Source organism: Sceloporus occidentalis, unplaced genomic scaffold (assembly GCF_023333645.1).
Source record: "Sceloporus occidentalis isolate IW3139 unplaced genomic scaffold, rSceOcc1.0.p SCAF_12, whole genome shotgun sequence".
Lineage (NCBI taxonomy): Eukaryota > Metazoa > Chordata > Lepidosauria > Squamata > Phrynosomatidae > Sceloporus > Sceloporus occidentalis.
This window is the reverse complement of record NW_028316992.1, coordinates 4047335-4069121: the sequence shown is the minus strand read 5'-3', so window position 1 is coordinate 4069121 and position 21787 is coordinate 4047335. Positions and strand designations below refer to the sequence as shown.

The window sequence follows — 21787 nt, the reverse complement described above, 5'->3', positions numbered from 1 at the left end:
AAGGTCTTAAAGGGCACAGTTTGGGGCCACTGATTTGAAGGCACACAAACACATGCACACCTATCATGAGGGTTTTCATGGCAAGGTTTCCTCAGAGGAAGTTTTGCCATTGCCTTCCCCTGAGGACGTGGAGAATATTGTAGCCCCTTTGAGACTCACTGAAAGAAAGTTGACAGCATGAGCTTTTGTAGACTTAAGTCTACACTTCCTCAGATGCATTTACTCAAGTCTATGAAAGCTCATGCTGCCAACTTCTTTCTTTCAGTTAGTCTCAAATGTGATACAAGGGCTGGCTCTACGTTACTATTAATCTACACTCTACATTATTATTATTATTATTATTATTATTATTGCTGGCTGCAGTGTTTGTTTGTTTGTTTGTTTGTACCGTATTCATTCACAAAACAACCTCAGAGTCAGGCCTGAGGAAATGTGGGAGGGAACCAAGAACCAAGGGGGCCGGGCATCGCGCGATCGAGAGCTGCGCATGCGCAGTGGCTGGCTGGGGCTAGAAGAAGAAAGCGCGCGCTCAGGCGATATGGGAGGCCGGTGAGTGAGTGACTGTTGTTCTGTGTGGCTTGTTATTGGCGCCGCGAGGTTTTGGTTTCTGTTGCTTGGCGCGAGGAGGAGGAGGAGGAGGAGGAGGCTCCGCTAGCGCCTGGAGCTCGCGCCCACGCTCCTTTGCAGGTATTGTTTACAAAATAAAAGTCTCCTAACAGGGGTCCCTTCTCCCTTCGTCCTCCTCCTCCTCCGCAACTTCTGCCCTATGGTTTCGCTTTCGGTTATTATGAATATATATATATATATATATATATATGAGGATTAGGTTGGAACTGGGGAAGAAGGAAGGGACTGGGAGAGATTGGGTAGCTTCTGATTCTCCCTCCCTCAGGGATCAGATTGGTGGCCCTTTGTGGGTGCAGCATAGGAATGACAACAACAGCAACAACAACAACAATAGTAAATATTAATAGTTATTTTACATAGATACTATATGTATATAATATCTTATACACACACATATATATCTATAATATTATATCTTATATATATATATATATATATATATATAAAAACACACATACAGTATATCTATAATATAATATCTAATATATATATCACACACACATATATATATAATGTAATATCTTATATATATAACACATATATCTATAATATTATAATTAATATATATATATATATATATATAAAACACATATATATATCTATAATATATCTATAATATATCTAATATATATATATAACACACACATATATATATAATGTAATATCTTATATATATATATATATAACACATATATATCTATAACATAATATCTTATATATATATAACATATCTATAATATTATAATATGTTTTATATATATATATAAAACACATATATCTATAATATTATAATATCTTATATATATATATATATAACACATATATATCTATAATATTATAATATCTAATATATATAAAACACATATATATCTATATTATATATATATATATATATAAAAGACACACACACATATAATATATTACAATATAGATATTATATATTATAGATACATTATTTAATAATATTAATAATATATAGATATAGAGATATATTATTTAATACTAATATATAGATATATAGATATATTTAATAATATTAATAATATATGGATATATAATAATATATATTGTATATGTTATATATATTATAGTAATAATAAATAATAATTATATATAATATATAATAATAATATATTATAATATTAGATATTTTATATATACATATATTATGTACTAATAATATTATATATTATGTTAATATTATATAGATAGATAGTATAATATATAATAATAGTTATAATATGTCTACGATATATATTATATAATAATATAATATCTATATATTAGATATATATTATATAATAATATTCATATATTATTATATATCGTATATTATAATCTTTATATTATATATATGTATTATATGTTACTATACATATTATGTATTATATAATAATAATATATATATTAATATATATAAAATTTATTTTATATATTTTTATAATATATTATATAATAGTTATCATTATTATTGTTATTATCTGTTCTTATTAACATCTACTTTTGTGGATTGCTTTTGACCCCATGAACGAGAAACCTACAAGCGTCCATGCTGCCGAAATAACCCAGTTTGAGACCGCTTCATCTGCCCTGGCTCTGTGCTAGGGAATCCTGGGAATTGTAATTTATTGCGGCACCAACAGAGAAGGCTCAGTGTCTCTGACAAACACCACAGTTCCCAGAATCCTCTAGCTCTAAGCCAGGGCGGTTAAAGCAGCCTGAAAGTGGGTTGCTTCTGCAGTGTGTTTTGGATCTGAGATGGAGATCAAGAAAGAACCTGTGGCCCTCCAGAAATGGCACTGGATTCAGTTCCTATCATCCCCAGCCTAAAAGGAGGCCAAGGCACTGATAAGTGGACGGGGGAAAATGTAGGACATGGTGATAAATGGGGCTCCCTCCATTTATCAGAGCTTTCTCCCCAGATGACAAAGGGTTGAATGTATGTGTATGTTAGGTTTAGCTTGCAAGGAGAGTTTATATCACTGGTGAATAGAAGACCAGAAGGAGAAGGAAGAACCTTCTAGAAGAGTGGCCCCCAAGCTGTGCCCTTTAAGAGGTTTTGGACTTCACCTCCCAGAATCCTAGACTGTTGGCCAATGTGGCTGAGGCTTCTGGTAGATGAAGTCCAACATCTCTTAAAGAGTACAGTTTGGAGATTGCTCTTCTAGAAAATGGTGCTGAGGAGAAGGTTGAGAGAAGACCTGGATGAGCAGCTAAGGTTTTGGCCTTGGTTGTTCAGTGCAGGGCTGGGGAGTAGTAGTAGTAGGAGTAAGGAGTAAAGGAGTAAGAGGTTTTTATAGGAGTAGGAATAAGGAATAACAAGGAATTTGGGTGAACTAAATTCTGTCAGTCAGGACCCAAACAAACAGGCCAAAATAAAGCTGGTTCGGGTCACTTTGGAGGTATGCTGTTTAAATGACACATGCATCTTAAGAGGCCAGAAGCTGCGCCAAAGCTGTGGTCCAGTCCTTAGGATTGGAGTGTGGCTTTGGCATGGCTTTCAGCCTCTTAGGACGCATGCATCATTTAAGCAGCATACCTCCAGAGTGACCTGAAGCAGCTTTGTTTTGTCCTGTCTGTTTGGGCCCTCAATTTCTTGCCTGGTTTCTTGACCCTAGGCCAAATTTTCCTTTAAAAATCCCCGATTCTGCTCCCTTTCCCATTTTTGTATTCCAGTCCCCTACGATTAACAAGAATTTTTGATCAATTTCCTCCTAGTCTCCGGCACAGAATTGTTCAATTTCTTCTTCTATCTCTGTAATTGTAGCATAAACTTCTATCATAGTGATAGGTTTTCCCAGAGGTCTTATTCACATGATTCAGTCAGGCTTTGCATTACATCCTTTTGGCTGCTCTTGCTACATCTCTCCTCGCTATTAATGCCTCCCCGTTTCTTCTTGGTTTTTCCTGAGTAAAATACTGTTTAATCATCTGATCTGATTTTAATCATCTGATTCAAAATATCTCATTCCTGTCCCCTTTAGCTCATCCCCCCCCCCCCCCAGTATTGCAATGTTTATATGTTCCTTTTCTTGCTTTATATGACATCTAGCTTTGCCGATTCATGCTTCTCAACTCCCACATTCCTATAGTGTGTTGTGCAGCCCTCTGTGATAAAATGGGAGAGATAGCCTTCTAGATGATTCTGAGAGAAGGCCTAAAAAAGCAGCAAGGTCTGGGACTTCTAACCAGCAGAACAATAAATCCCATCTGATGTTGGAGTAAGAGCAGGAACATGTGCTAGTCAGCAGCCTCAGGCTTTGGATTTATTGTGCTGGTTTGGCTGAACTGTGAGTAGATTAGGCCACAGCTACTGTGGTAGTAGTAATGTGTGGAGAGTCCTAAACCTACTCTCTTGTGGGTTCTGGCCATGAAAGGCAATAAAGTGGTGGCAGACTGATGGGTGGACTGGAGTGCATTGTCAACTGCTGATTGGACAGGAAGGAACTGTGTTGAGACCAAAATGTATCCACTGTACATACTTCTTGTACCACCATAGTTTGTTCAGTGCCTCCCGACCTGGGAATTTCGTTATTATTATTATGATTATTATTATTTTGCACTGTCTTTGTTTCATTTCAAATTGTCTCATCATAGGGTTTTCATTGTAAAGACATTCAAATGAGGCTTACTGCGACTCCTCCTGCAGAGTATTAACAAGTGTTAGCAGCGCTGCCATTGCCTCTGAGAGATCCTTCACCGGTGTCACAACTGTTGCTGCCCAGTAGCTGTTTGGCATGTTTTGGTCCTTCAACAAAAGCCTTCATGCTTATTTGTGAGTAAGTCCACATGCAGCGGAAAGGAAACTGTGTTGTCTTTGGTACAGGAACCGCGGGCAGCATATAACACACATGTTTCACTCCTGTTTTACACTGTTTCGATGCTTGCGTTTTTAAACAGCATTTAAAAAAAAGAAATTGTATGAATAGTTTTTAGTTGGTCCTCGTTTCTAATTGGATGTAAACTGCCTTTGGTCCTGGTTTTAAGGTACCTGCATCACACCTGGCAAACCCAACCATCCCTTCACATTCTTTATTGTCCCCAAGGCCTCCTGAAACAGGGAAGCATGCCTTAGCCTCTTTCCCAAAACAATTAAATTTGTTTGTATTAAAGTCAGTGCAGTTACAATGAGTCATCTGTTTATCTGTTGATTTGCTGACCACATGGGAGTTCCCATGCTCTTCAAAAGTAAACATATTTTGTTTACCGTTTATTATATGTCATCTTCTTTACAGTTCATTACAGTTCCTAAGCCCTTTTGTTTTCTTTTACTTCTTGCAATTATTGAAGTTGCTCTAAGAAGAAAATCCCTTAGAAAAGTAAGGGGAGTTTTAAAAGAGGGTTAGAAAATCACATTTTTAGATGCTGTAAAACTAAAAATCAGCTAATTATATTTCTAAAGAAAAATTATTATTATTATTTATTTATTTATTTATTTATTTATTTATTCCTCACCATTCTCCCAGGATTGGGACTCAAGGCGGCTTACATTAAAAACAAAAACATACAAAAATAGTACATTAAAACCGAATTAAATTAGTACAATAATTAAAACAGATTCCAAGCTAAAGTATTGCAAACTTTAAAAAGATAAAAATGTGTAAAATATGTTAAAACAATATAACACTCGAGGCCATTCTTTAAAAGCTTTCTTTTAAAAGTTTCTTTTAAATTTTTTACTGTTGTTGGAGGTAGAAACCTCCAAGGCTTAAGTCCTAGTTCTTACTTATTGGATGTCCATTAAAGACATCACTCTTTTGTGGATTATATTTTATTTTGTTGTATAGGCAGCACAGCTACCTTTGAATATGACATTAGAACAGAAAGCAATTTCACGTGAGCCTCACATTTCCAACCCTTCGTCTTCTATCACTTATCTGTCTCTCCTAACTTTAACTCCTTCTTGGATCTGATATATCATGGAAAGATTTCCAGAGAAATTCCAGATTTTTCCATGGAAACTTTTCCACGCACACATACATTTATTCACAGTTAACTAGACTATTGCAATCAATTATGTTGGTCTAAATGTAGGATGTGAATGTCTGGTTATTCTTCCAAAGACATAAGCATTGACAAACCTTAGCACTCAGAAGAAGAGACTAATAAATGAATGCCCTATTGGGCTTGTTTCTATTTCTCAAAATTTCCTGCTTCTCAATCACAAGTACAAGTAGCCAAGACATTACAAACTCCCTGTCTCCACAGAACCACATCTGCTGTGTAATGAAACAAAATGTTCAATTAGTTGTACTGAATCAGATCTTTCTCAGCTTGAAATGGAACTGATAAGTTGTGCAGACTGAGAAAATGATTATACCTGCAAGAACACTAATTTTAAGCACAAATACTGAAAGAGGGCTTTACTTGGTATGTTATATTATCAGTTATACTGAGGGGTAATTGTAGTATCTTCATTTTTTGTTAAAGAAAAGTATATGCTGTTCACTTTAATTTATTACAAATATCCCAATAAAATAATTTTCATGTAAAGCTTTGAAGGTGTTTGAATATGAGATTTAAATCAAGCATCCTACATTCATCACATTAGTGAGAGCAGTGAAATTTTTTTCCAGTTGCACTCATTTCAGAAAACTCATCACAAGGTAACACTTACACTGGACAGCTGGATGTGTTTATTGGTGGATTCAGTTGCGCAGTGCATTACCTAATTCCCTTACTAAATCAGAACTAGGCTATACCTAATATGTATTATTTTATTTATTGCAGTGTTAGTCTGCTTTTCTCCAAGAATGGGATTCAAAGTGGCTTTACAATAATTTTTTAAAAGATCCAATTAAAATATTAAATTTACAAAAGCTAAAAAGGAATTAAACATTATTAAAAAGCATGATTGAAACAGCTAAAGCACTAAAACATATTTAAAACACAGATTCAGTAAAAAGATTCTCTCATACACACAATCACAGCAGTTCACACACTGTAGCTTCATAGATAAATTTCAAAAGCCTGCCTAAATAAAGATATCTTCACCTACCAGGAGTAAGACAGGTGGAAGGGCCATCTGGACCCTCATGGAAGGGACTTTCCTGGCCTGGGAGCAGCCTCAAAGAAGGCTTTCATCTGCATCCTCACCAACTGTGAGACTGTGAGAAAGCTCTCCTCTGCAGACCGCAATGTATACTCTGGTTTATATAAACAGATACGGTCTTTCAAATATGGTGGACCCTCCACATTTGCTGGGGTTGGAAAAACTGCATATAAAAAAACACACTATTTTTTTTTACATGAGAGAACACCTCTAAGAATTTCTAAGTCCTCTGGGGTACCTCTGTGGTTAACATCTGCTGGACGTTGACCATGGAAATGTGCTGGTGGACCTACAAATGTCTAGAGAGAACATACTAATCACTAGGTCTTGCAGAGTGATTTTGGGTGGAAGTTGACCCATGGAGTTGTGCTAGAGGATCTAGAAATTCCTAGAGAGAACATATTAATCTGTAAAATACGTTCCCTACTGGCTGATAGCAACGGATGATAGTTGGTGAAGTTTGTTCTGATTTTGCCCTTCTGACTTTTGTTCCAATAATTGCACTGTTTTGATCATACTATTATCTCAGTATTTATATTATATTTTATACTGGTCAGTGACCGAATAAACAATTGATTGATTGATTGAAATTTTAATCAAATCCGTGAATAATCAGATCTGCAGTAGTCAAAGCTGCAAACGTGGAGGGCCAGCTGTAATCTGGACCCAAGCCTTGCTAGGCTTGAATGATCAAATCAGCACTTTGAATTCAGCCCAGAAGCAGACCTGTAGCCAGTACAGCTCTTTCAGCCAGGTGAGGTTGTCACATGATCCCTGTATCCAACCCTGATCAACAGCCTGGCCACAGCATTTTGGAGCTGATGAAGTTTCTGAACAGTTTACAAAAGCTGCCCCAGTAGTCCAAACAAGATGTAATCAAGGCATGTGTCACCACTGAGTTAACAACGAAATAGTTAAGCTTGACTATACGCAGTTAAACATCTAGTACAACTCTGGCTTCAAATTAAAACAAAGTAATATTTTTCATTGAACTCTAGCCATATTCTCAGGTTCCATCCTATCTACTTTTCATCGTGGCCCTCTCAAGACATGATCCATTCATATCCCTGTTTATTTCTATCCGGCCCTATCTGAGAGCTTTACTAAGCCCATGGATGCTAATAATCTAATACTTCTTCACACATCCTTATTAAAAAGCAACATGTTTAGACAGTGTAGCACAATATTAAAAGTCCTGTCCTCATAAACTGTAGTTCCTAGAGGCCAAAGTCTTCACTTCTCTATGATGGAAGGACACCATAGAGGGATCTAGTCTGGCCTGTCCAGGAAGAACGATCCAAAGCTTAGGAGCAGCCACCAAGAAGGCCCTCCCTTGAGTTCCCACTAGGTGTCCCTGTGAGGATGATAGATTGGCGATAAGGACTTCCTTTGAAGATCTCAAAACCTTGATGTGGGTGTCATACGAGAGGTCCTTCAGATAGCTTGAACCTGAGCAATAAAGGACTTGATAAATCTTAATCGGTCCTTTGAATTATTTAGCATATGCTTATATTTATCACATTCAAATGACTAGGACTTAAAACATGGTTTCACCATTCAAGTGTGCACTGAATGAGATTTTTCCTCTTTTTTTCTTAGTTTGATCTGATTCATTAGTAGTTATGGCAAAAAGGAAAGAAGGAAGCTTTTCAACACCAGCATCCAGCAAAAGATCAAGACAAGAATTTGGAGAGGATTCTGACGATGATCCTAATGAAGAAGAATTGTCACAACTTCAGAGCGATACCAGTATTAACTCACAGACGGTAAGTTATAAGTGCTGCAACATTTTTTTACAATTATCCTAGAAAGAAAAAATGTAATTAATTATAATTGTATAAGCAAAGGGGGAAATCCCAGTAAGAAAGTGTCACATCTTTATGCATTTCAAAGTAAGCCTTCCCCATTTGTTTAATTTATTGATCATTAGCCAATGTTAAAATAAGTTAACCAAGATCATTAAGTCTTAGGAATTGAATCCTTGTAGACTAATCCTGTAGGTATTTTATTAGGTAGAAAAGGGTCAGATGTTGTTGAACTGAAACTGCACTTGTCCAGCTATGTCTGATGGGACTTGTAAGGCAGTAATTGGAGGGCAATTCCTGCTGTAATTTTTTTCCTCCTGTACTGTGGTTTTGAAGTCTTAAAGGCCTGCTCCCAGAAGCCTAGACTTAAACTCAGTTCTGAAAAGGAAATAAAACTAATCCGTAGTTCTGCAAGGACTGTTATGCAAGCCTAAGTTGTGTCAAAATCAGCTTATAAACAAAGGCCAAGATCCTGTACTGGGGCTACAGTGTATAACTTCATGATGAAGCTTTATCACTGATAAAGTATGCAACCATGCTAGTCAATTGCAATGATGCACAACAGGGCACCACAGAAGATGTTCCATTGTGCATTGGGACACATGTCATAGCCATGTTGCTGGCTCTTCTTGCATAGTGATCCTGATAACATAGCTGCATCTCTGCTCTTCTTCTGACAGTACGAATGTGGTATACTTCAACATTATGCAGTCATAAGTCGATCTACAATTATATAACTTTCAGTGTTACAAATAGCTTTGTTTCAAGCTCAGTATAAACCCATTTAAGGCTTTAAATGCTTATAAGCAAATTGTGGCACAGTGCAGGAACTCCATTTTTAGTTTAGTTTTAAAACAGGTTACTACCTAATTGCTAGTCCTGTTTAGTGTAGGCCCAGAAATGCAGTGAGATGTACATAAGTGTTTACTTAACATTCAATGGTTACATCAATTAGTCTACTCTATTTTACTCTAGAAATGTAGAATGTCCAGAAATTTTCAAGCCTCTGGGAATATTTTTCACACACACACACACACACACACACACAAAACCAATTGAAATTTTGGGAGAAATTGAAATGTATGAGGGGTATCCCAAAAGTTTTAATTATCACTATGAAATAAAAAACATACAACAGTCACTTGCAGTGGTCAAAGTTAGTTCTTCTCCATGTAGTCTCCCTGCAGAGTCACACATTTTTGCCAGCGTTTCTTCACCTGTTTCAAGCCCTCTTTGTAGAAGTTCTCCGCTTTGCTCGAAAACCACTGTTCCACTTCGAAAATGATCTTCTCTGTCGTCAAATCACCGACCACAAAGTGGTTTTTTCATCTCGGGAAAGAGGAAGAAGTCACTTGGTACAAGATCAAGCGAATAAGGTGGATGCTGCAAAAGTTCATAGCCTAACCGGTGGGTGGCGAAAACGGATGCCTGGGACGTATGGACAGGTGCATTGTCGGCCAGGAGATGGACGCCTTTGCTGATCATGCCACAACGTTTTGTTCATCATGCAGGTTGATGTCTTCTACAGCCTGTGGAAAGAAAACTACTTTAGACATACATTTGATATTTGCACAAGTATGCATGGCAATGACACTGATTATGCACAAAAAGTTTCATGTAAATATCTCTATAACTTCTTTATGATAATTAAAACTTTTGTATACCCCCTCGTATGCATTACTGATGTTAAAAGAAACTTAATCTAATTTTACAGCAACACAAAATCTTTCATTCATAAATTATTTAGTATGTAAAATTGCAGTATTTAGCTATTTGCCAATTTTCAGATACAAAAAGCCTTAGTTTTATATTAGCAAAGTTTTGGATATACCCTGTATTGTTACAACTATAGGTAGTCCACATCCTTTTGTAGGTTTATGGTGGGGCTCATGTCTTGTCTAGAATTTCAGATTTTTTCTCTGTATTCTGTGCAAGATAAGATATTATGCCACTGTCATTTGAAGGGAAAGGTGAACCAGGGCCAGATCAACTTGTATGCAGAAAATATACAAAGAGCACTAAAGTTAGGGTCATTCAAGTTGCTGTATTCCCCATCACAGTGAACAAATGTGTGAGCTGGACAGTGAAAAAAGCATCTAAAAAGAAAATCAATTCATTTGAGATGTGGTCCTGGAGAAGAGTGCTGAAGACACCACAGACAGCCAAAAAGACAAACAAATCGGTCCTTGAATAGATCAAGCCTGAACTGTCCCTGGAAGTTAGGATGAAGAAATTGAATCTGTTGTACTTTGGCCACATCATAAGAAGGCAGAAAAGGCAATGCTAGGGAAGGTAGGAGGCAGTAGAAAAAGAGGAAGACCACACCCCAAATGGATAAACTCAATCAGGGAGGTCACGGGCCTGATTCTACAGGACCTAAAGTAGAGCAGTGGATGACAGGGTTTTTTGGAGATGTCTCATCCACAGGGTTGCCTGAGTCCGGGCCCACTCGAGGGCCGTTAACAACAACAACATGAAGAGTCAGCAAAGGTTTGGGAAGTGTCGAGTGTATTTTCATGTTTATATCCCTAATTAACTAAAGTTGTGGATCTGTTCTTGGTGAAATAAGCTTTTACAGGAGTGTTAAATTCAAAGTACAGTTGGCCTTCTGTTTTGATGGGGGACCCATTCTGGACCCCCTCCTCCCATGAAAATGGAGACTTGCACATATTCAAGCCCCATAGGCTGGAATGGGTGTGCCCCCGTGTGTGCGTGCCAGACACCCGCCCCATTGAAAATAGTTGAGGTTGCCCCCTCCGTGAATTTTCGAGATCACAGATCCATGAGTTAGGAGGGGTGACTGTAGTTTAGCTAGAAGAGCAAGAGGCAGAAAGATATTTGGAAAAGAAAGCTTCATATATATGATGGTAGTATTCTAGGATCATAGTTTCTCTGCTGTCACGAAGGATGTTCTCATGAAAGAACAATATTGTTCCTACAAAGAAGGCAATAATTCCTTAGTCAGGGTTGAGTTACTTCCAGTTATTAGCTGTTATTTTATTAGAAACAGTGTTGTGTTTGTGTTGAATGGCCTGGTGGCTTGCCTCCCAGGTGTGAAGACAGAGGATGTCACATTTGGTCTGTGTAGGCTTGTTGGTAGTGGTATATAAGAATCGGGCAGTGATTTTATAATATAAGGTGGGGGATGAAATATTTTAATTAATAAATAAATTCAGAAAATGTCATACTTCTCTTTGTGCCTGGTGTGCTAAATGACTGGCAGAAATTATCCCATTAGTTTCATGAATTCATCCTTTCCACTGTATAATATAAACACGCCTACATTACTTTCAAACATATTCTGGTAGTTGTGCAAGCTTTTCTGTTAGTAAAAAATCCTGCAACCACCTAAAAGTTTGTTGTCAATTTATAGTCATTTTCAACTGCATCAGTGTGAGACAGCCTGACTTTTCTATCATGTGTACAAAAGATAAAGGATAACATTTTTAGTACTTAAAAATATAATTGCCATATTTTTATAATGCTTCTGTAGGCCTCAGGAGACGTTGGAATAATTGAAAGTATCAAGCTAAGGAACTTCATGTGCCATTCCATGCTGGGCCCCTTTGAGTTTGGATCCAATGTCAATTTTTTGGTTGGAAACAATGGAAGTAAGTTTTCATTCATTATAAGCAAGATCATAGGATCAGCCTTGCATTCTTGCCCTAACATGTTGCTTGTGTATTCATTGGTATATATATCACTTCAGTCACTTTTATGTAGAACAGTATTAAAATTTAGATAAAGGAGAGTGAAATGCCCCAATGCATCAAAAAGGCCAGTAGCAATATCCAGGGACTATAAGCATGTGTGTGTGTGCTAATGGGTATTTTCAAGGACATTGAGAAACGAGAGCGTGTCCAAAGGAGGGCGACTATAATGGTGAAGGGTCTGGAAACCATGCCCTATGAGGAAAGATTCAGGGAGCTGGGAATGTTTAGTCTGGAGAAGAGAAGTTTAAGAGGTGATATGATAGCCCTGTTCAAATATTTGAAGGGATGTCATATTGAGGAGGGAGCAAGCTTGTTTTCTGCTGCTCCAGAGACTAGGACCCGGAACAATGGGTGCAAGCTACAGGAAAAGAGATTCCACCTCAACATTAGGAGGAACTTCCTGACGGTAAGGGCTGTTTGACAGTGTATGCTTTGATTTAGATTTCCTGCATGGCAGGAGGTTGGACTGGATGGCCCTTGTGGTCTCTTCCAACTGTATATGATTCTAAGGTGACACAAAATAAAATTGACACCCAAAGTTTTTTTGGGGGGATGGGGAGATAGAAATGAGGAGCAGCCCTCCAGAGCGCACCCCTTTTTGACCTGGCAATTATCCGCCCCTGCTCAATGGCTCATACAGAAAGTGTCTCATGTTCGTGCAAACATCTGCCACGTGGCTTTTTATTTCTTCTGCTGTATAGCAGACAGGGTAGTTTGCAGATTAATCTCAACTCATACATGGCTCCTTTTGCATTAGTATGCTGGGGTTCAAAGCTCATTTTACTGGGAAGGCAGTGTTTTCCTTACAGACCTGAGCAAAGGACAAGCTTTGGCTCCCATTATTTTCCTATAGCTACCTATAGAACAAATTTCTTTATTGCTTAGGTTAGAGCCTTCTCATAGCCTCAGCTATTAGGGTAGATGTGAAGAAAGCTCACTGGTATCTTCGAGGGGAGGGGAGGGGGGGAATCCCAGGCCAACAACAGTTTCTTCATCATGGTTTCAGTCCATCAAATATAAGTTGAAACCTCATTCAAAATGTTTTTTTAACTGTTTGGGCTTAACTCTACCTCCTGCTCCTTTGTAGACAATCTATGCAATGCCCTTTATCTCTTGTGCAGAAAAGGTGAGCATATGCCATTGTGGTGATTTTTCCCATTGGGTTGCCACCACGACCACCCTCACCTATGAGATGCATGAATTGTCGGTAACTTAACAATTGGTCCGTACAGACAGGCCAAAATAAAGCTGCTTTGAGTCACTTTGGAGGTATGCTGTTTAAATGACACACACATCTTAAGAGGCCAGAAGCTGCACTCCAGTCCTTAGAACTGGAGCATGGCTTTGGTGCGGCTTCTGGCCTCTTAGGATGCATTCATCATTTAAACAGCATACCTCCAAAGTTACCTGAAAGCAGCTTTATTTTGGCCTGTCTGTATGGGCTCAAAAATAGTCTTTCCATGAGATCATCCCCTTGTCATCATTGCTGCTTTGTGGAGGAAATACATTTACCATAGATGTTTAGAGTGGGATGGTGCTGCCTTCCAAAATTTCACCTATGGCACTTTCTGAATGAGATTTTGCACCAGGATGGAAAGTCATATGTGTGGATGCACAGATGAGCACTTGAAGAATTGTTAAAAGTAATCTGTTTTTATTTTTCAGCTGATGATATCATTATCGTATACTTCAAATGCATGCACAATACACACATTTAATTTCTGGTAATAAGTTATATTGCTGTAAAAAAGGCAGAATTTTGGCCATATCTGATGCCCTTTCTTTGAAACAAACTTTGAAGGAGAAAGTAAAATTAACTTCATAGGAACTTATAACAACCACCAACTTGGTTCCCCATGGGAAAATGTGTTGATCTTAGAGTTATTTATTATTTATTCATTTGGACAATTGCAAGCCTTGTAGCTTTGTAAGAAGCTTAAACAAATTCAAGAGAAGTTGTACAACTGAGTTTAAAATAGTTTCAGAATGTTAAGACTTTGTTCACTTTTTTCAGGTGGGAAAAGCGCTGTGCTCACTGCCCTTATTGTTGGCCTTGGAGGAAAAGCCATAATGACTAATCGAGGCTCATCCTTGAAATGTTTTGTGAAAGATGGTCAGAGGTAGATAAATATCCTGTCTTGGAGCTGACTGGGCAAGAGCAAGAGATGGGATGGAACTTTCTGCTTATATCCAAAATCATACACTTCTTTTTGAAGTCAGTGTGCTGGGGAGAATGAGACTATGGTAAGGTACAGACAGCTCTAAAGTGCCATGCTTGCGCCATGCTAGGGTTATGGGACCACACACCAACTGCATGGTCCCTAACCCTAGCACATACTGGCGGCGGCATAATAGCGCCCCGTGTCGCCATTATGACGTAACGGACTCATAGTGTCCGCATGTCGTGTACACCATTGGTGCACTCGGATGTAACTCGCGCGGCAGAAAAAGAACCCGCTTTTTGTGGGTTCTATTTCCTCCGCAGGGAAGCCGTGTGGTTTGGCGGCTGCGGCTTCCCTGTGGAGGAAAAAAACGCTGCCGCCGCCCCGGACCTTCAATAAGGTATGTATCGGGCCTATAATACTCAAAATCTTCACAGAAGCAATATTCATTTGCCCAACCCCATGCACCAGCCACTCATGGATTTTGATATAGAATGGAGGAAGCACATTTTTGTTGCAGCTGAAGTGATACATTCAGCAGCTTTAGGGGAAGTACAACATGTGGGTGCAGAGTGTGCCAGTATGGTCCCCAGCCTCCAGAAGTTGCCTAACTATGCTTCTAAATTATGCTGTCTTCCTCTGTCAGTTTATCATATCTAGACAGATTAAGACTTTAAAAGAATTTAAAATTGAGCTCACTATTTCAGGATATTTTGGTTGTTTTTAAATTAATTTCTTGCCTTACGTCTGCTTTTCTTGATATGATAGAGTTTCTCTTTCAGATCAATGTTCACCAACCTAATTAAATTGACGAGTTGTCTTAGAATAAAATTTTCACGAGGCCTGTTTCTTGCTTTCTCTAGGGCAAAACTGGGGTTATGGCCTTCCAGATGTAGTTGGACTGCAGCTTTTGTAATTTCTCACTACTTGCTTTTCTAGCTAGTAGGGAGTTGCAGCCTAACAACATTGAGAGGAGCACATGTTTCCCAACCCTTTTTTAAGGTCTTGTCAGAAAATACAGTTTGTCCACATTGTAAGTATGATGGAAGATATGCTCCTTCCTACCTTGACAATACCTTGCAGGTACCATATCTTGCAGGTATGATGCAAGGTACACTCCTCCCCATTTCGGCAACATTTCCATGAGAAAGTCTAGGACTTCAGTTCAATTTAGACTGCAGTTCTCTATCCACTTACCTGGAACTGAGTGGATCTTTTGCATAGATGTATGGGATTGCATTGTTTAGCCTTCTGGCTGAGGAGTAAAACTGTGCCCCTTAAGCATGTGATTCAGTGGGCTCCCTCCAAAATTCTTCTCAAAATAGACTTCACACAGGCACAGAACATGTGTGTGCAAATTTCTTTTTGTATTTTATAATGTGCTCTAGTTCTGCAGATATTACAATCACTCTCCAAAACAGAGGTGAAGATGCATTTAAACCAGAACACTATGGCAATTCTATCATTGTAAATCAGCACATATCCTCGGAAGGACATCGGAGTTACAAACTGAAAAGCAGTACAGGTTTGGTGATAGATTACTTTCATTTTAAAAATACAGGCATACCTCAGTTAACAAAGCATTTGACAAAGAAGCTACTTTTTACTTTTTCTGCCCACCCTGCCCTTCCTTTTTTCCTCTTTGCCTTCCTCCTGTTGTGAAGTTTTTTTGGGTTGTTTTCCTTCATGTCTGTTTTCCTCGTTCACATCTGTCCAACCCCATCTGAAGTTCCTCTTTCCAGTTTTCTAACATCTTTTCCTGCATTTTTGTGGGTTTTTCGGGCTATGTGGCCATGTGGCAATGGTCTAGAAGATTTTCTTCCTGACGTTTTGCCAGCATCTGTGGCTGGCATCTTCAGAGAATGCTTGCCTGGAAAGGAGTTGGGTATATATATTGTGTGACCTGGAAAGGCAGGAGTAATTTGCATGTGTATTGTTCTGTTGCTAATGGCAGGCCTCAGGGTAGGAGGGTCAACAAAAGATTAGTGTCTGCTTGATTAGTGCTCATTGCTGGGAGATTTCTTATTTGCATTTGTTGAGTCTTGATCTTGCTATTTTTCAGGACTGGTAGCCAAACCTTGTTTACTTTAGGGGTTTCCTCTTCCCTGTTGAAATTGTCCAGGTGTTTGTGAATTTCAATGGCTTCCCTGTGCATCCTGACATGGTACGGGTTGGCCTGGTCCAGAATTTCAGTGTTTTCAAACAGTATTTTATGCCCAGGATGGTTTGTAACATGTTCTGCTACTGCTGATTTTTCTGGCTGACTCAGTCTGCAGTGTCTGAGCAGTAGCAGAACATGTTACAAATCATCACGGGCATAAAATACTGTTTGAAAACACTGAAATTCTGGACCAGGCCAAGGTTTGGCTACATCTTTTCCTGCCTCTCGCTTCCTTCTCCCTACACAAATAGCCAAGAGCCAGCACACTAATTTGCTCCAGTAGTCTAAATGTGGGAGGTGCAGCTGATCTGAACTGAGTTCTCACTTTTGTATTTATTCTCTACTCTTTCATGTATGCATAGTTATTTGAGTTTTTCTCTCTGGCTGGTTGTAGATTTCTTTTTAAAATACACTTAGGCGAATCTCCACTCACCTAAGTATGTAGATTTACTTACCTTTTGCTTTCTGTTGGGCTGTTTTGCTTTCAAAATTATCAGCACATCCCACCTGAATTTAGTAGAAGAAAGTGTAATTTTATGTTAAACTGATATCAGAGGAGTCAGGTGGGAGCAGAAACAACGGGACTAAAATCTCAGACCTTGCAAATAGTACTTTTGGCAACAGAACACTTGTGAAAGCTCAGCTTTGTCTTCATGGGGCAAAGTGTGAAGAACCCATTCAACATTAAAGATATAATGGCCCGGTACAGATGGGCCCTTTGCGGCATGCCCATGACGTGCTAGGGTTGCTCAGGGGCAGGGTGGGGCGTGCACATGCCCCACAATCCTAGCACATCATGGGCGCGCTGCAGCTGTGCCGCACCATCAAGATGGTGCGCGCAGCGATGACGTGCTAGCCGTGCAGTGTCCTTTCTTGCTGCTCAGCAGCGCTGTGCAATTTTGTTGCTACGGTGTTGCTGCGGAGCAAGAAGAGGTGCCTCCCTGGTGCCTCTTTTTGGCACTGTACTGCGCCAATGTAACTTTAACTCTGATTCTAGTTTATTATTATTTCATATGTTCAGGTGTCATGGTTTCTACAAAGAAGGAGGAACTTACTGCGATCCTGGATCATTTCAACATCCAGGTAATTCAGCATAGTGCAGTCTGTGTAGAAATAGTTTTCAACAATAGCAAATAAAGACTTGATATCTATTGCTTAAGAGCCTATATCCACTTAGAGAGAGCATGCAGTTAGCAGGTCTTCTGAACCTTGAACTGCATCTCCATTACAACTCCTCAAAACATGTTTTCATGTCATACCTTACAAAAGGAGTGGGCACTGTAGCTTTTTGAATTATAGCGTGTGGTTATGTGGACTTTACATTTGAATTAAAACAAACAATAGATAACTGCCACAACCTACCCACCAATTAGAAATCTTGTGACCGTTGATTCAGAAGTTGGTTGTGAATGCCTCTTAAAAGACTTAAAGTAACATACAGCAGTGAAAGGAGACAATACAGTTTTACAAACTCTGTATTGTACTAATTATTAATTCAAAGATGGGATATAATTGATGAATGACTATTAAATTTGAGGCACTTTAAAATTGTCAGAACATTGGTATCTGCTACGAGTGTGGAGAATAATTTCTAAATCTCAAATAACTGGACATTCAAATGTTTAGCTTGTTTGGATATACCATAAGCCAGGGTTCTCAGGGTGCCCTGGCTTACTGTGTTTGATTATTGCCACTTGGTTTCTCCAGTTGAACTGCTGCAGTCCACATTGACAGTCAACTGTAGTGCTACCCAATATATGTCAACAGATATGGAAAACCAAATGATGGCCAACAGATTGGAAACGATCAATATACATTCCCATCCACAAAAAAGAAGACACAAACACTGCAGCAACTATAGCGGGTTACAAACTGCCACTTGGGACGTCCGCAGGACGTCCCATTTTAAAAAAGGGGCGTCTCTTCTAGACGCCCCTGGCTCTAATACTGACTCTGTCCGTACAATATGGCGCTGGCCGTTCCACACGGCCGGCACCATCTTTACGTATCGGACGCTGTGCGTCCAAACGTGTCGTGGCGTCTGTGACGTCGCGAATGCGCCCCTGGCGCCTCGCGACGTCACAGAGGCGCCACTTAAAGAAGCTCCATTTTGGAGCTTCTTTTTCGGTCCGTGCGGGAGCCGCGCGGTGTGGCTGCTGCGGCTCCAGCACGGAGCAAACGGCGGCGGCGGCAAACCGCCTCAAAGCGGCGGTTTATAACCCGCCAATAGGACCATAGCACTAATCTCCCACACAAGCAAAATTATGCTCAGAATTTTGCAGCATAGACTCCCACCATACAAGGAGAGAGAAATCCCAGAGGTTCAGACAGGTTTCAGGAAAGGAAGTGGCATCCAGGACTACATTGCAAACTTACGATGGCTAATGAAGTACAACAAGAAATTCCAAAAGAAGATCAGCATGTGCTTTATAGAGTATATTAAAGCCTTTGATTGCATAGATCATGAAAGGCTGTGCAGCACCCTTAAAGACATGGGAATGCCAACATATCTGATAGTCCTGTTGAGGAATCTGTACTCAGAACAGAACAGAACATGGGAAAACAGAATGGTTCCCAGTTGGCAAAGGGGTCAGACAAGATTGCATCTTATCACCCTACCTGTTCAGCTTGTAGGCAGAATATATTATAAGAAAAGCAGGCTTGGACACAGAAGCAGGAGGAATGAAAATAGTAGGAAGGAATATGAAATATCTAAAATAGGCAGATGACATCATAGTACTAGCAGATAATCTCATAGACCTGGAACAACTACTGAGAAAGATCAAGGAAGAAAATGAAAAGGCAAGCTTACTGTTGAACATAAAGAAAACAAAAATAATGACCACGGAAAATCTACACATTTTCAACCTAGGCAGTGAAGAAATAGAAATAGTAGAAGAATCCTTATACCTGGGATCAAACATTGATAGAAACAGAGACTGCTGTCAGGAAATCACAAGATTAAGAATGGGGACGGTAGCTATGAAAGAACTAGATACATAAGATTCTAAAATGCAAAGATATACAACTCAGCACAAAAGTCAGAATCATACAAGCCATTGTATTCCCTATTACCATGTATGGATGTGAGAGCTGGACAGTTAAGAAAGAAGATAGGAAGAAAATAAATTCATTTGAGATGTGGTGCTGGAGAAGAGTGCTGGGAATTCTGTGGATGACCAAAAAGACAAACAAATGGATCCTAGAGCAGATCAAGCCAGAAATCTCCCTGCAAGCCAAAATGAACAAAACTTAGGCTGTCGTATTTTGGACACATCGGACTTATTAGAAGAAACAATAATGCTGAGAAAAGTGGAGGGAAGTAGAAACAAAGGAAGACCACATGCTAGATGGATGGGCTCTATTAAGGAGGTCACGGGTATGAATTTGCAGGAACTAAGCAGAGCAGTGGAGGACAGGGAGTTTTGGAGGTGTCTTATCCACAGGGTCGCCATAGGTTGAGATCGAATCGAAGGCAGTTAACAACAACAAAAATAAATGATGGATTGGCGGATGATTTGTTTAGCCATCCCTACTTGTCAGAGGAGTCAGGTGAGAGTAGTTAGACAGAGTGTACCAGCAAACTTTTCAGGTTTGATAACTTACACTTCTTATAGTTTGTTACGTGTTTTGGCTACTTTTTAATATATATACACTAAATATATGATATATATATTGTTGTCCTTGCAGGTAGATAATCCCGTGTCTGTCCTTACCCAGGAAATGAGCAAACAATTTTTGCAGTCTAAAAATGAAGTTGATAAATACAAGGTAATCAAAACTACTATATAGTAGAGTCTGTACTTATAACATGTCATTTATTCTTGTGCAGAGGAAGCATGACAGACCAGTATGAGAAGCAGGAAGCTTGTGAAGGCAATCAATACCCAATTTTCAAGTAGTGGAATAGTAAAGGGCTAGATGGGCGATCTAGGAATCATGTGCAGAATTCCTGGGAGAGTCCTGTGCTGCTGCTTTGTGAACCTACCTGCACATTTTGAGTTTGGGTGTTGGTAAAGAAAGTGGGGTTTTATTGAACAACAACTAAAATGATTGCGCCCATAATTTAACACATGAACTTGATGTTTCTTGAAATAGTTCTTTATGAAAGCAACACAGCTGGAACAGATGAAAGAAGCTTATTCATACATAGTGACAACCAAATCTAGAACAAGTGATCAGGTTGAACAAGGAGGGGAGGTATGAAACATTTTCATGTAATTTGTAATCTTAATATACTAGAAAGTTAAAATTCAGTTAATTCAGGTGCATTTTTTCACAAAAAATTAAAGCCCAATTCATTGTAAAATCAGTAATGTTAGATCATGTTTTATTGTGTTTGGAAATAATCTCTGTGTGCACATGCTCTTTCATTATTGTCCATTTCCTTTACACTTTACACACCCAGCTTTAGTGATGGTTAGCTGGTTTCTTAAGCTACAGTTTCTTGTGATAGCCATACTAGAAAACTGTTTTAAGGGCTCTGTACTAGCCAGATTGATTGTCATAGGAAGTGAGGGAAGAACAAGAGATGAAATGAGGAATGAACAAGCTCCTTTTTAAAACTATGACTTTTAACATATGAATTGGGCCAAATGCTTTTTTATTGGATGCATTTATTTTTATTAACATATTGTTACACCTTGTATTGCTACTTCCTTATATCAATTGACATTAAGTGTTCCTGAACAGTTTTGCTGCTATTAAACTTTGAAAAGTATCATAATATCCCTTTTGCTGCCATTTCTCTTCATCATCTTTGTAAAAAAAAAGTTTCTTGAAGAACTTAGGAAGAAGTTTTTGGAGAAAGAGGAACGCTATAGAAGTATTGCTGCTTTGAGTGAAATGCAAAATGAGTTAACGGAGTTACAGAACCAAACGGCTTGGATAATGGTAATCATTGTGTTCCACTATCTACTACTTAATGCATTGCAGTGTAATTTAATTTTGATTTTGTACTGATATTATTTACTGTGTGATGATCTTGGTATTATATTTAAGGTAAGAGACACTGAAGATGACATGAAAAAAATCAGAGATGATATTGATGGTCAGGAAGCAAGGACTGAGAAGTTTGTTGAGAAAGTGAAAGAATGGAAGGTACATACTTTTCTTCTTCCAAAGTTTAACTTAAATTGCTTTGATTCTCAAGTGAAGCAATATAATCCGTCTTTTAAGAAGTGTAAGTGTATGATTAGTCTTTTAGATTTGGTTTCCCCCACTCAGACTACATCCTTAATCTATAGAACACCTTTTTCTTAATTATC

General features: G+C 38.7%; 1 protein-coding gene across 4 annotated transcripts in view; it reads left to right on the top strand.

The window, feature by feature from the left end:
- The first annotated feature begins 532 nt into the window (after window positions 1-532).
- Window positions 533-21787, top strand: part of LOC149305210 (structural maintenance of chromosomes protein 6-like) — a 51388-nt gene continuing 30133 nt past the window's right edge. Inside the window, exons 1-11 of one of the 4 annotated variants that reach the window (XM_089478011.1) lie at window positions 533-549; window positions 4225-4406; window positions 8279-8445; window positions 11978-12095; window positions 14212-14317; window positions 15748-15884; window positions 17542-17603; window positions 20211-20291; window positions 20619-20720; window positions 21294-21413; window positions 21522-21620. In XM_089478011.1, the coding sequence (XP_089334137.1) occupies window positions 8302-8445; window positions 11978-12095; window positions 14212-14317; window positions 15748-15884; window positions 17542-17603; window positions 20211-20291; window positions 20619-20720; window positions 21294-21413; window positions 21522-21620 (969 nt within the window). In that variant the 5' untranslated portion in view covers window positions 533-549; window positions 4225-4406; window positions 8279-8301. Of the gene's footprint in view, window positions 550-813; window positions 961-3679; window positions 3918-4224; window positions 4407-8278; window positions 8446-11977; window positions 12096-14211; window positions 14318-15747; window positions 15885-17541; window positions 17604-20210; window positions 20292-20618; window positions 20721-21293; window positions 21414-21521; window positions 21621-21787 lie in introns of those variants that run through there. The other 3 variants (XM_089478010.1, XM_089478008.1, XM_089478009.1) reach the window with 3 other exon arrangements.